This window comes from Ostrea edulis, chromosome 1 (genome assembly GCF_947568905.1).
Source record: "Ostrea edulis chromosome 1, xbOstEdul1.1, whole genome shotgun sequence".
Classification (NCBI taxonomy): Eukaryota; Metazoa; Mollusca; class Bivalvia; order Ostreida; family Ostreidae; genus Ostrea; species Ostrea edulis.
In genome coordinates, this window is record NC_079164.1 from 68,812,467 (window position 1) to 68,826,010 (window position 13,544).

General features: G+C 34.4%; 1 protein-coding gene across 1 annotated transcript; it reads left to right on the forward strand.

The window, feature by feature from the left end:
- Positions 1–6,386: 6,386 nt before the first annotated feature.
- Positions 6,387–13,104, forward strand: LOC130052649 (uncharacterized). Its single transcript, XM_056158230.1, has 7 exons — positions 6,387–6,466; positions 6,628–6,692; positions 6,875–7,009; positions 7,250–7,384; positions 7,493–7,525; positions 7,951–8,004; positions 11,634–13,104. The coding sequence occupies exons 1-7, from the start codon at positions 6,402–6,404 to the stop codon at positions 12,074–12,076; spliced, it is 930 nt and encodes a 309-aa protein (XP_056014205.1). The 5' UTR covers positions 6,387–6,401; the 3' UTR covers positions 12,077–13,104.
- Positions 13,105–13,544: the final 440 nt, after the last annotated feature.

A 13,544-nucleotide genomic window follows, 5' to 3' on the forward strand; every position in this document is an offset into this window, starting at 1 on the left:
GGAAGAACCTTCCCATTGGAAACATCCGGGTGCTTATTGACAGCATGGATCGACGTTGTCAAGCCGTCATTGATGCAAGGGGAGGTCATACCCGGTATTGACATTTCATCGACTAAGTGTAATGATGGACTATCCCCAAAAACTGTGTAGTTCTTTCTCTGGTTTGCTGTTAACTTTTTGTAATGAAATGCCTTTTGGTGTTGTTATCAGATTTCAAGCATTCCGTATTGATAAAAGTTCATGCCGTTCATGGATTTTCATTCATAACCTGAGTAAACACGTTTCTGAGTCAAATTTATGTCTTTTGTTATGTTAGTGGTAAATTACACACATATAACCTAGTGATCCTTATCAAATTTTGAGTAGTATATATGTGTCATGCGATTAGTCACCCTGTTTTAAACTCTGTCTTGTCAATTTATAGTTATTAGTCAATTATCTGAAGTAAGCTTAGTCAATCAATTGTAATGTAAGACTACATAATATGCAAGTACACGACTTCTGCTATATTTAGCATTTGTACATGTTACATTGGATGGGCTACTTTATGTCATGTGACTAGTCAGCCTGTTTTAAACTGTATCTAGTGAATCTATAGTTATTAGTCGACGCTCCTATAGCCCATTCAATTATTTTAATGTAAGATTATGCAGCATACAAGTTTACATTCTAGTCGTTTGTTAGTTTAAAGAAATGACAAATTCACATCATTTTATATGTAATACATAGCTAACAAAACCAGGCTGAAAATTACCAGAATTGTGTCTTACAATCGTTGACAAAATTATGTACAGTATATAAATTCTAATTATATAAACCTGCAGATTGCGCTATAGAATAAAGTTTATCGGTTTGATTGCTATGAATGGAAATTTGACAAAATGTCTAAACTGAAGCTCTTTGTGGTGTCATAATGTCCTAATCACTGTATGTAAGAGTCGAGCCGCTAACGTAATTCTAATAACGTTAACGTTTGTCAATACACTTGCTACATATGCACTTAATTCCCTTTCCAATGGATTACACAAGTTGTTTATGATGTTGATATCACCTGCTATGTTAACCTCGAATATAACACCACTCTGTTACATGTATATGATTCATTCCCTTAAACTAAGTTTGAGCAATACTTTCTGTACTCGGTTTAAATTGATTCTGGTACGCATTATGATAATGGTTGTCATTATCATCATTGATACATGTATATACAGTTTAATGTTTATACTTCTGCCTTCGCCTGAATTGCAAAGCGACAGAGTCCCTTGGGGTTCAAAAAGGCGCCGTTATAATTTCATATTTAATCTCCACACCTTTCTATTCTATCTTTTTAGCTATAAACGAAAAGTGTACCAAATTACACCAACGTTTATGAGAAACCAATAAAAAGGAGAACATTTAGGGACAGGAAAGCTCTATAATATTTGATTTTACTGAGAAAGGCAATAAATTTATAATGCATTTTATAAGCAATGTCATGTATTGTGAGGATACTTATCTGACAATTAAAACAATCAGTCCCCTGTCTATTTCATAATAGAATCATACAAAAATACAGTTAATACATTTGCTGTTGACATTGCAGGTAATATCTACATCTACATCGTCAACCACTGGTGTAATCCATAGGGAAAGGATCACATTAGCGGTAACATTTGCAACTGTTAATATAATCAAGCATACATTAGTCGTGCGATTCGCACAGACATTTTTATTGGATTACATTTCCTGATGGGAATTACAATAGTTGGTGTTACACACTATCAGGATAAATACATGTATTTGCAATTCTCAATTTCGGTAGTGGAAGAGAGATGATTTTTACAATATATCAAGATAATGTAGTACATGTTTTTCACGTCGACCAAATATTTTTCCTATACCAATTTGAATAACTTGGTACATCCTAAGTTCAAGCTTCATGCTTGGATAACCAAGCCATTGTATTTATAATCAGTAAGCCAATATCAATGATATGTATCAATCAAGGACTGGATGACACGATGTTTCAGTTAACATAATTGGTATGGAACTTTGCATGTTGACAGTCTCACAGGCGTCATCAATCACCTTAGTATATATCAAAAGTATCACTATTCCCAAGGATTATGAAGTCTATAATAATTTTCCTGTTCTGTATATTTAAGCTAAATTCTAATATCAAGCAGCAGTATAAAACAAGATGAGTTCTTGAAATACAAATGCATTCTTATAGAGGTCATACTAATGAAAGACAACACATGATATAATATTTGTTAAAGGACATGTATGATTTTAAAGTTTTTAAGTTTTTAACTGAACGAGTTCTTTATATGTCAAATAACAAAACTGATATATTTTCAAATTCAACTGAAGCTTATTTGAAGAGTTTTAAGATAATGAAGTTCAAATTTCTCCACAGGACCCTATACTCTGATCGAGTTTGCTTTAGATAGCTTTTTGATAACTCCAACATTCTATTAGTTGAGAATTTGTGATTGAAAATTCCAAGATTTCAGATTAACGAAATCAGAATAACGCGTCATATGAAAATACCTTAAACACATGAAAAATTTCCAGATATTGTTTGCAAACTTGATATTTTTTGGGACTGGTTCACGACTTTTCAAAACAAAAAAAATCATTCTTGATGTTAAAATATGACTGATCTACATGTAATGTTGACAGCCAAAATTTTGACCTTCTGAAAGCAAGAATAAAAGCAATAATTTAGCCTTAAATCTGTGTTATGTAAATAAAGACTAGAGCCTTTTTATATATACAGACAAAACAGTGGAATGTTAATTTTGTAATATAAAGCATCTGAATTTTGCATAGTCACAAATGTTAACTTTTATATGACACATTTTACCCAAAGAATACTCGAAATGTGAAAGATATTAACTCAGATCGATATAAATTTCTTTTGAAAATTTCGTAAACAACAACACACCGCAATCTTTGTTAACAAAACAAATAATAAACACTTTAAAATGAGCTTCTGTGATAATGTATAACCTTAATTTTCATGTGAAATCTTTTAAACACATTAGACAATAGCTTTTGATCATTAAAAGTGAAAAACAAAATTTTGGGGAAAATCGTGAATCAGTCCCTTTTAAAGATTACATGATTGTGAACTATTTAAAGATAAAAATAACTAATGATTTAAAATTTAAGATTATATATGAGAGAAAATAGAATAGATATTTACAGAAAGTCAGGAACATACCTCACCGAAATACTACAATATGCTTTGATTGAGTCAAAATATTTTGTGAACTTGAACACTATACTTTAGAAAATATATTCTATTAACATCAAGTATTTACAAACCTATGAATGCAAGGTGAAGATAACGAACAGTGATCAATCTCATAACTCCTATAAGCAATACAAAATAGAGAGTTGGGCAAACACGGACCCCTGGATACACCAGAGGTGGGATCAGGTGCCTAGGAGGAGTAAGCATCCCCTGTTGACCGGTCACACCCGCCGTGAGCCCTATATCCCGATCAGGTAAACGGAGTTATCCGCAGTCAAAATTAGTGTGCCAAGAACGACTTAACATGAGAAATATTTTAATGATTGAATTAGACGACAATTATTTGAACATATGAGAACGTTTGAGAGTTTGGTCTAACTTTATTGAGATTACATGATTGAAATGTCATATGATTGAGAAGTTGACATTATATGTATATTTGAGACAAGTTGAAAAAATATATACAGGAACAAACATGACTAAGACACTCTAGCTGAATTAAGATATCGTCTGAAAACTCGAAAATTCCATGAATGATTTTTCGAGGTGTACAATTTTAAAATTGAGAATTCTAATACTTCAGCAATTAGAATATACAAGAATTTTTTATTTTATCACCCCTGGGTCGAGGCCTCTGCTGGTGGACTAACTGTCATACCAGTAGCTAAGTACTTCGTTACTAGCTTGAAAATACGGATGTATATTTAATTGCTGTTATTAAAGTTAGAAATTCATGTCAAAATTAAGGATTATCTCCCTCACGCATAGCTCTTATCCCTAGACGAATTTGACTCCACATTTTTGGCACTCTGTTTTTCCCTAAAATAGCTCTAAAACTTCATTATTATTTCGGATTTCAAACATTTCGGTTGAGCATCACTGAAGAGACATTATTTGTCGAAATGCGCATCTGGTGCATCAAAATTGGTACCGTGTAAGTTTTACACTAATTAAAATTTGAGAATCATTTCAACTATATGGGGTATATTTGAGATGTCGTTTGAGAACTTCACGAATCTATTACATGTATAATTCATTTTGGAAAAATATGACAGCGCGAGAACAGTCTGGATCGCAAGAATAATCTGGAGATTAAAAATCGATGTAAGAATATTTTGAACACATGGTATTAAAATGACTCTTTTGAAATATCTTTGGAGAAACAGTATATAAATATGATATTCGTTTGTCCATTCCATACCCACCGGTACACAATACAATCCAACTTATCGGGTAATTAAATTCTGAAACAAAACATGTTTATCACCTTCATCTGTAATAAAAAAAAAAACAAAAAAACACAAACATGTTTCTTCTGAGTTTTGAGAGCCACAGCATGCTAGAATCATTTAGATATTTCGAAATGGAAAGGCCACAGATTCTATTGCCATTGTCTATTTTACAAGGTGATCATAAATCTCAAAGTTCTGAAATATTCCCTATAAGTTTTAAGAGGAAAACAGTACATGGATATGAATTTCATGTTCCTCTATTCTCTTAAGAAAACAAATTTGCTCAGCTAAAAGGCATGATCTTAATTACATTTTGAAAACTGCATTTTTAAACCACATGCGCATGCTTCTTTTGGAATAAATAAACTATCTATCGACTCTTATACCTTGTTTTACCATTATCGAATTATTACTACTAAATGAATTGCCATTAATGATACCTCATTCAGGCAATTACTATCCCTGTACTGTTTTAAGTTCACCCGAGTTAAGCTTTTCGCAACCCACACCACCGTCTTTCAGTACTATCAGTACTTTGATTAATATATAGTATGCACGATTGATTGAATATTGTTTTACGTTCCTCTCGAGCATATTTCATTCATATGGAGACGTCACCAATGCTGGTGAAGGGCTGCAAAATTTAGGCCTATGCTCGGCCATTGAGCAGGGAGGGATCTTTATCGTGCCACACCTGCTGTGACAAGGGACCTCCTAGTCGGTTTTTGCGGTCTCATCCGACGGACCGCCTCATTTAGTCGCCTCTTACGACAAGCAAGGGATACTGAGGACCTCCTCTAACCAGGATGCTTACTCCTCCTACGCACCTGATCCCACTTCTGGTATATCCAGGGGTCCGTGTTTCCCCAACTCTCTATTTTGTATTGCTTATAGGAGTTACGAGATTGATTACTGATCTTCACAAATTTAGACCTATGCTTAGCGCCCAGTGCGTACCAGTGAGAATTCTTTAGCGTGCCAATGCCTGTCACGACACGGGATCTCCGTTTTTAGATCATATTCGAAAGACCCGTGATTTTACTTTTAAATGCCGAGCGTTTGCCGAAGGATCAATCACTACCTATGTTAACGTTTTAGATTTGACACGAGCGGAGCTCGAACTCACGACCTCCAGGCTACAAAGCAAACGTTCTACCATTGAGTTACCGCTACCGGTTGCCTTAGAGGTTATGAGTTTTCTTTGTGGCGGCACATGATAGGTTCGAACCCCACTTGTACCATGGGCGCGCCATACCCCAAACATACTTTGCCACAACATATACCAGAAGTGGTGTGAATCAAATGTGGATTCTAAAAAATTCTAAAGACCTCGCAATCCTCTTCTCAAATCAACAATATCAAGCCGTATGACTTTTCAACATATTACACGACCATTTCTCACGATAAATTAAAAACTAGACTTTTTGACATAACAGACAGTTGCTTCGTCAACAAAATTGAAAAAGGAAATATTCATATCTAGTGATCAATCATCCAAAAAATTATTTCGTGAAACACCACTCTGATTCCACGTAGTACATCACTTTCTGTGGTAAATATGAAATCCCTGAGTGGTGTGTGACCGGTCGACATGGAATAATTATCCCTCCTATGCACCTTATTCCACCTCTGGTATGCCCAGGGGTCCTAGCTCTTTTTTTAATTCCCGATAGAAGTTATGAGATTAATCAGTGTTAGATATCTTCACCTCTTCATGTAATATATGCATTTTTCCGATATCTAATTATTAAACAAGTAAAAATCTACATGTGTTCTCTACTTGGTCAACGAAACAAATTTAAATCTGTTTCAAGTAAAACTGTCGTTTATACTGTGACTTTTTTTGGTGTATCGGAGGACACACGCTTACATCTTCCTTATATATCTTCCTTATATATCTTCCTTACATATTCAGAGATCATTCAATAATGGAGTGTATCATTGTCATATTGTTATCCTCACTGCTCGTTATTGTAAATACAGCTACAACACAGTAAGTCCACATTCTGAAATATATTTCTAACTGTATTGTGTGTAAGTTGCAATTGTTTAATAATCACGGTAATTACATTAAAGTGCTAATTTTAAGTAAATGTTAATAATAAACTTGTTGATACTGTATCTTTTCCTGTTTTTACGTTTATTTACGTATAGGAAGAACATCGGAGAAACATGTTCCCAATGGTTTTACTGGGATGAGAACTCTCATCAGTGTCAAAGTAAATCAATCACTTTACAATTTGAAGCCAAAGTTTTATGCACGAATTACAGCAATGATTTATAGTTTGAAAAAAAAAGATCTATTTTGTAATTAAATCTTAATGCAGATAACATTAATACATTTTATTTGAAATGATTTGAATTTCATCAAGTTTCATCGATTAAAAGAATACTTTTTTAGGTTGTCCAATTGGTTATTACGGTCCTAATTGTTCCCTGCCCTGCAGATATCCAAGCTATGGCGAGCGATGTCAGAAAAAATGTAACTGTACGGTAGAATACTGTACCAGCGATAAGGGGTGTATCGATAAAACAAGTGAGTATCGGTAAATGTATCGCGTAAGTTTATAACCTTACTATTCCATCATTCAATTATTTTCATTACGTTATATAAACTATTCTTTTATATATATAAGTATATATCAGTAGAGTCAATGGTTCAATAATTTAGGCGTTCAGTATTACATTTGTATGCATCAATTAGAAACTACATTGTATGTATAGTAAAATGATTAAAGAATCCGAATTCTTAATCTCTTTACAACATTTTCTGCAGATTGTGAAGCTGGGTATTACGGGGAGGATTGCTCGCTGCCCTGTAGATATCCTAATTATGGAAAGATATGTCAGTCTGAGTGCAACTGTACCAAGACACTGTGTAGTCATATAACAGGGTGTCAACCCAGTACAGGTAACCAAATATAAGTATAAAATCTTTGAAATACGTAGAATAATGCAAACTGATTTTCTTATAGTTATATTGTTGCTGTTGTAGCTAACTTTCTTTTAAAATACACAGATAACGTTCTGATTTACACGACAACAGAAAAGGGTAAGCATTGTTTAATGGTATTCTTTCAAGTAATCAATATAATTGGATGATTGCTTTAGTCTGAAACGTCACTAAACCGTTATGAAATCAATTTCGTTAACTAATCATATATTATTTTAGGTAGAGTTCAACGAAAATAAGCCAAATTTTAGATTTTGTTGTATTTCTAACAGTGATATCACGGAAGTAGTTACCCACTGATGTACAATGTATACCGGGGTAGGCACCCTAGTTATGGGGATAAAAGTCAGTTTATGAGCAATTATTGTCCAATATAACGGGATGTACACCGACTTCAGAAAGCATTTTAAAAACTTTTTTTCAAATTGGAATGCGCACAATAAATACAATATCAATTATATTTGTGAAATATGCTGCTAACATCACAAATTATCATGTTGCTATTGTTGTTCACTCTCGTTTAGAATACACAGATAACGTTCTGATTTACAAGACGACAGAAAAGAAAACAGAAAAGGGTAAGTACTGCTTAATGGGAAACTTTTAAATGATCATTAAAATTGGATAATTACTTAATTTTGAAACGTCACTAAACCATCATATTGCAATACTCTTATAGCTAGTCTATTGCTATTTGAAGTCTATAAAACAAATTTTGTACAGATAACGAATTTGATTAGGATAGAGCTCGCTCAGTGTCCTGTAGACATCCTAATTATTGAGATACATGTAGATGACAATCTAAGGACAGTTCTACCAAAGCATTATCTATCTAGTATGTAAAACTTATACGGTACCAATTTTGATGCACCAGATGCGCATTTCGACAAATAATGTCTCTTCAGTGATGCTCAACCAAAATGTTTGAAATCCGAAATAACTATGAAGTTTTAGAGCTATATATAGCCAAAAACAGCGTGCCCAAAAAGTGGAGCCAAATTCGTCCAAGGATAAGAGCTATGCATGAGGGAGATAATCCTTAATTTTGAAATGAATTTCTAAATTTTATAACAACAATTAAATATACATCCGTATTTTCAAGCTAGTAACGAAGTATGTATGTATTCATATAAATGGATATCAATCAAGAACAGGAAGAACTTTCAAACAAATAAGCATAATTTATAATCGAATGTCCTAGTCCCTGATGTTATTCTGCTATATGTGCCTTTAATCATAGTTTTGCATGGGTTTCAAACAAAAATTAAATGTGCATAATATCAAATAAATTTTGATTTAGTCGATTGTGACTTAATCATTTAAGTAAAGTAAACAACATTTTTTTCCTTTGGCAATGTCCAGTTAGTTATCACGGTCCTAACTGTAATGCCACCTGTAAATCCCCAAACTTCGGAGAGAGATGTGAGAAAAATGCAACTGTACGGTAGAATAATGCACCAGGTATAAGGGTGAATGAATAATTTAAGTTAGTAGCGGTAAATTCATATGGCAATTCGATATATCCTAGTGAACGTGAAATGAAAGGTTCCACAGAGTTTCCCATATCTGCTTTATTTTTGGATACTTTATTGTTATAAGCAAACTAACAACGCAACATTCTGACAAACGGGACGACATCAGCTTCTCCATCGTCAGCACCCCATACTTATGTAACAATGTTCCATTATCACCTGCATATCATATCCATGTCTCACAACTGATTCGATACTGGAGTTTATAGACAAATGAAGGGGTTACAACTTTTTCGTTTAAAGTCAGCATTTCGCAAATTGTATGGTCTTTATAACGATATAATTCTGTCATTCGTTTGACTGCTGTCTTGTGTGTTTCGTACCAATTATTCGACCGTTCTTTATATGAAAGGTGAAGATAACGAACAGTGATCAACTCCTATAAGCAATACAAAGTAAATAGTTGAGCAAACATGGACCTCTGGACACACCAGAGGTGGGATCAGGTGTCTAGGAGGAGTAAGCAACTTCTGTCGACCGGTCACACCCCCGTGAACCCTATATCCTGATCAGGTAAACGGAGTTATCCATAGTCAAAATCAGTGTGCCACGAATGGCCTAACAATCGGTATGAAACACGTCAGACAATATTTGACCCAATGATAGGTTGTATTGACGAACTAGATCGTTATAACGACCATATAATTTGCGAAATGCTTACTTCAATCGAGACTGTTGAAATCCTTGTACCATCAAGTTTATATACTGATTTTGATTACGGATTACTCCGTTTTCGTGATCAATATATAGGTAATACAACGGCTGTGACCGGTCAACAGGGTATGCTTACCTCTCTTAGGCACCTGATCCCAACTTTTGTGTTTCCATACGTCCGTGTTTGTCTATTAAAAAATTTTGTATTCCCTATCGGATTCATAAGATTGATCAATGTTCATTATCTTCACTTTTGCACCGTTGCTAAACCACCATTAAAGCAATGACATATCATTTAAATGATATACAATTTGCAAATACAAGCTATTGCTGAGTAGAATGCTGACTGGTGTATTTTTTACCAATTGTTAGTCCCTTCTTTACATACGGATTTGACTACAGATTGCTCAATTTACCTATCAAAACATAGGGTCATAGAGAGTTTGATTGATCATAAGAGGATGTTTCCTCTTCTTAAGTTCCTGATCCCACTACTGGTGTGTTCAGGCGTCCGTCTTTGACCTACTCTTACATTTCTACTCTTTATAGGTTTTGTGAGATCAATCACTTTCTACATTTTTAAATGGGGATTCGGGTTAGAATAGGTCCTCAGTACCCATTGCTTGTCGTAAGAGGCGACTAAATGGGGCGGTCCTTCAGATGAGATCGCAAAAACCGAGGTCCCGTGTCACAGCAGGTGTGGCACGATAAAGATCATTCCCTGCTCAATGGCTATTAGCGCAGAACATAGGCCTCAATTTTGCAGCCCTTCACCGGCATTGGTGACGTCTCCAAATGATTGAAATATTCTAGAGAGGGACGTAAAACAATATTCAATCAATCAATCTACATTTTTAAAGTTAAACTACATGTACATAAGGATTTATTCCCTTATTGGATGAAGTTTATCCAGCATTCAGCATGCTGAGAATCATAAATTCTATCCGAAATTACATGAATCAGCTGATTTTCAAGATCATTTCTTTTTAAATATAATCAAATTATTGTCTGTGTTCAATCATATCTACATTTGCTGACAATTTTCTGTAGGAAATAAACTTGTATATATATAGGCATTATTTCCTTGATGGATATACGATGTGACTTGTACTCACAGTAAATGAAAATAAAAATGTTCCGCGAAAAAAACATAAATTGACTTAGATTCATCTGCGGTTCACTTACATGTATACTAAAATATGATCAAGGAAATAAGGAATTAAAATACAGGAAATAAAGAAAATGTTCAGTTACGGATGCGTTAGATCACGAGAGGATGCATACTCCTCGTTGGTACCTGATCCCACCCCTGATAAATCCAGGGGTTCATATTTGCCCTTCTCTTCATTTTGTATTCTTTATAGGATTTTGAGATTGATCACTGTTATTTTCGGTTGATCTTCCAGCAAATATATGAATACCTAGGTAATGTTTGAAGGTTTACAGTGATTGGACTTCCCTAGATCGTTATAACGACCAGATAATTTGCAAAATGCTGACTTTAAACGAGACTATTGAAACCCCTGTACCATCAAAATGTTTGTCATTAGATTGCCTCGATTGACCATACACAGAACAAGCTCTTTCATATCGAATCAGTTGAGTGATATAAACACCATATGCATGTGATATTGGAATATTGACGATGGAGAAGCTGAAATCATCCCGTTTGTCATAAAGTAGAGTTATTAGTTTGCCGTTAATATCTACTTTCAATCAATCACTTTATCAAAAAGTACATTATATCAATGACCAATGGTCTTGTCCATAACATGAATGTTAAACGAATTTGCATTTTTTAAAATGATATCTAAAATATCTGTTTTTATTTGTAAATTTTATATTGTCATTCTTGAAACCATTCTTCCTCAAAACAGCGATAGTCATACATGTAATCGTGATTAATTTTGAAATGGTATAGACTTTAGGTATACGGCTCTTAATAACTAAAATACAATAATTCTAAACATTCCCCGTTTTTCCTTAAACTATTACATGTTTGATGATCTTTTCAATTGCAGATGGTGTAAATGTCAACGAAAGCGTTTCACATAGTTTGTCAGATTTTCCCAGTTCTTCTACCATGCCTTTTACTTTAGTATCTGAAGAAACAGGTTTTGAAGGCAACGATTCGAAACTATCTGTCTTCAGCTCCAGTCTGACAGTGGTATTCTGGTCCCTTGGATTGTTCTTATTTGTGCTATCTATTTGGGTTATTTCAAAAGTTAAATACAAGTGTGACAAAAGAAAAAAGGATAGAGTTGCCAGAACATGCTCACAAAGACACTCATCTGAGGACAGACCATATACGTCCTTAACACTCAGAACCAGATCAAATGGATCAGGATATTTCAGACTTTGGAGAAGGTATATACCTGTAAACAGGGGAGTACGTGAGCCTGACGTGAGTGGAAACGAAACCTTGAGAAGTAACCAAACTGACTCGTATGTGACCATGGTTTAGGAAAAGTGAAGTTCGTAATATTTCTATAATGACACTGACTTTACTTTAGATATGTAAAAATAAGAAGAAAGGTTTTAGAAATTGGAAATACCTTATGAAAAGGGAATCTAAATCAAGATTTTGTAGATATGCATTTTTAAATAATAAGTTTGACTACAGATTACTCCGTTTACCGAGTTAAGACATATTGCTTATGGTGCGTGTGACCGGTCAGTTTTACTTCTCCTAGGCACCTGATACCAGCTATGGCGTTGTTTGCCCTACTCTTAATTTTGTATTCTCTATAGGATTTATGAGATTAATCACTGTTTGTTATATCCACCGTTTTATGTAATTATGGTCCCATAACGAAATAGTGAGTGGATTAAGTTAGAGCTTCCTCTCTGACCCCCCCCCCCCCCCCCCAAAAAATTGCATAACAGAAAATAGAGCGGAAAGTAAACAAACGAAAATCTAGGACGAATTCGGCGTAGTTTAAATTTAAATTGAAATAATTATATAATTATCCTCGCTTAAAAAATATCCCGTAGGGATCCGGGTTAGAATAGATCCCCAATATCCCCTGCTTGTCGTAACAGGCGACTAAATGGGGTGATCCTTCGGATGAGATCGCAAAATCCGAGCTCCCGTGTCACAGCAGGTGTGGCACGATAAAGATCCCTCCCTGCTCAATGGCCATAAGCGCCGAGCATAGGTCTAAATTTTACAGCCCTTCACCGGCATTGGTGGCGTCTCCATATGATTGAAAAATGCTCGAGAGGGACGTAAAAGAATATTCAATTATCGCTTTAGAAAACAAAGTACGTCTTGCATGCAGCTGTGTTGACGTGATTAATTTTTATCTTGGACATTTTAGAATCTTTTTAGTAGACATGCGTGTACTTAGCGTATACTCCATTAAGGTTAGGACACAAAGCATTCACATAAGATATCTTTTGTTTTATAATTACAACAGTTTGATTTCTTTGCTTGACTTTTATGCTTTTGTTAACATTTTCTTTCAACAATAAATTAAGCATCTAACATGACTTTTTGTCTTGTTTTCTGTTGATTAAAACTGGCAAACTGAAGACGGAATGAAACAAAACTAGACATTCACTATTCGTTGATTTTATTGAGCAAAACTCGATACGTAGATATGTAGCATGCATTATCTTATAAAATCTGAGTGTTTCGTAATCGAGAAAAAAATGTGTTTGATAAATAAAGTAAGGTGGGTGAAATTTTGACCCAATGCGAATTTTAATTGCAAGTGGGTAAAACGAAAATCTGACTATAAATCAAGTTCCGGTTAGTTTTTAATAATCCCTGTTGATATAATTCCTTGATGCAGCCATGCATGAGTTTAGGAATTGCCCAGTTAATACATGGATATTGCCGTGTTTGTGCAATGTATTTCTCGTAAGGTCTTCTATATCTATCTATCTATCTATCTATCTATCTATCTATCTATCTATCTATCTATCTA

Bases quoted from the DNA above. Each gene is read 5' to 3' on its own strand.
- LOC130052649 (XM_056158230.1), top strand. From the start codon at position 6,402: ATGGAGTGTATCATTGTCATATTGTTATCCTCACTGCTCGTTATTGTA. The intron at 6,693-6,874 runs GTAAATCAATCA...ATACTTTTTTAG, and splicing joins GAACTCTCATCAGTGTCAAA to GTTGTCCAATTGGTTATTAC. The intron at 7,010-7,249 runs GTGAGTATCGGT...CATTTTCTGCAG, and splicing joins GGGGTGTATCGATAAAACAA to ATTGTGAAGCTGGGTATTAC.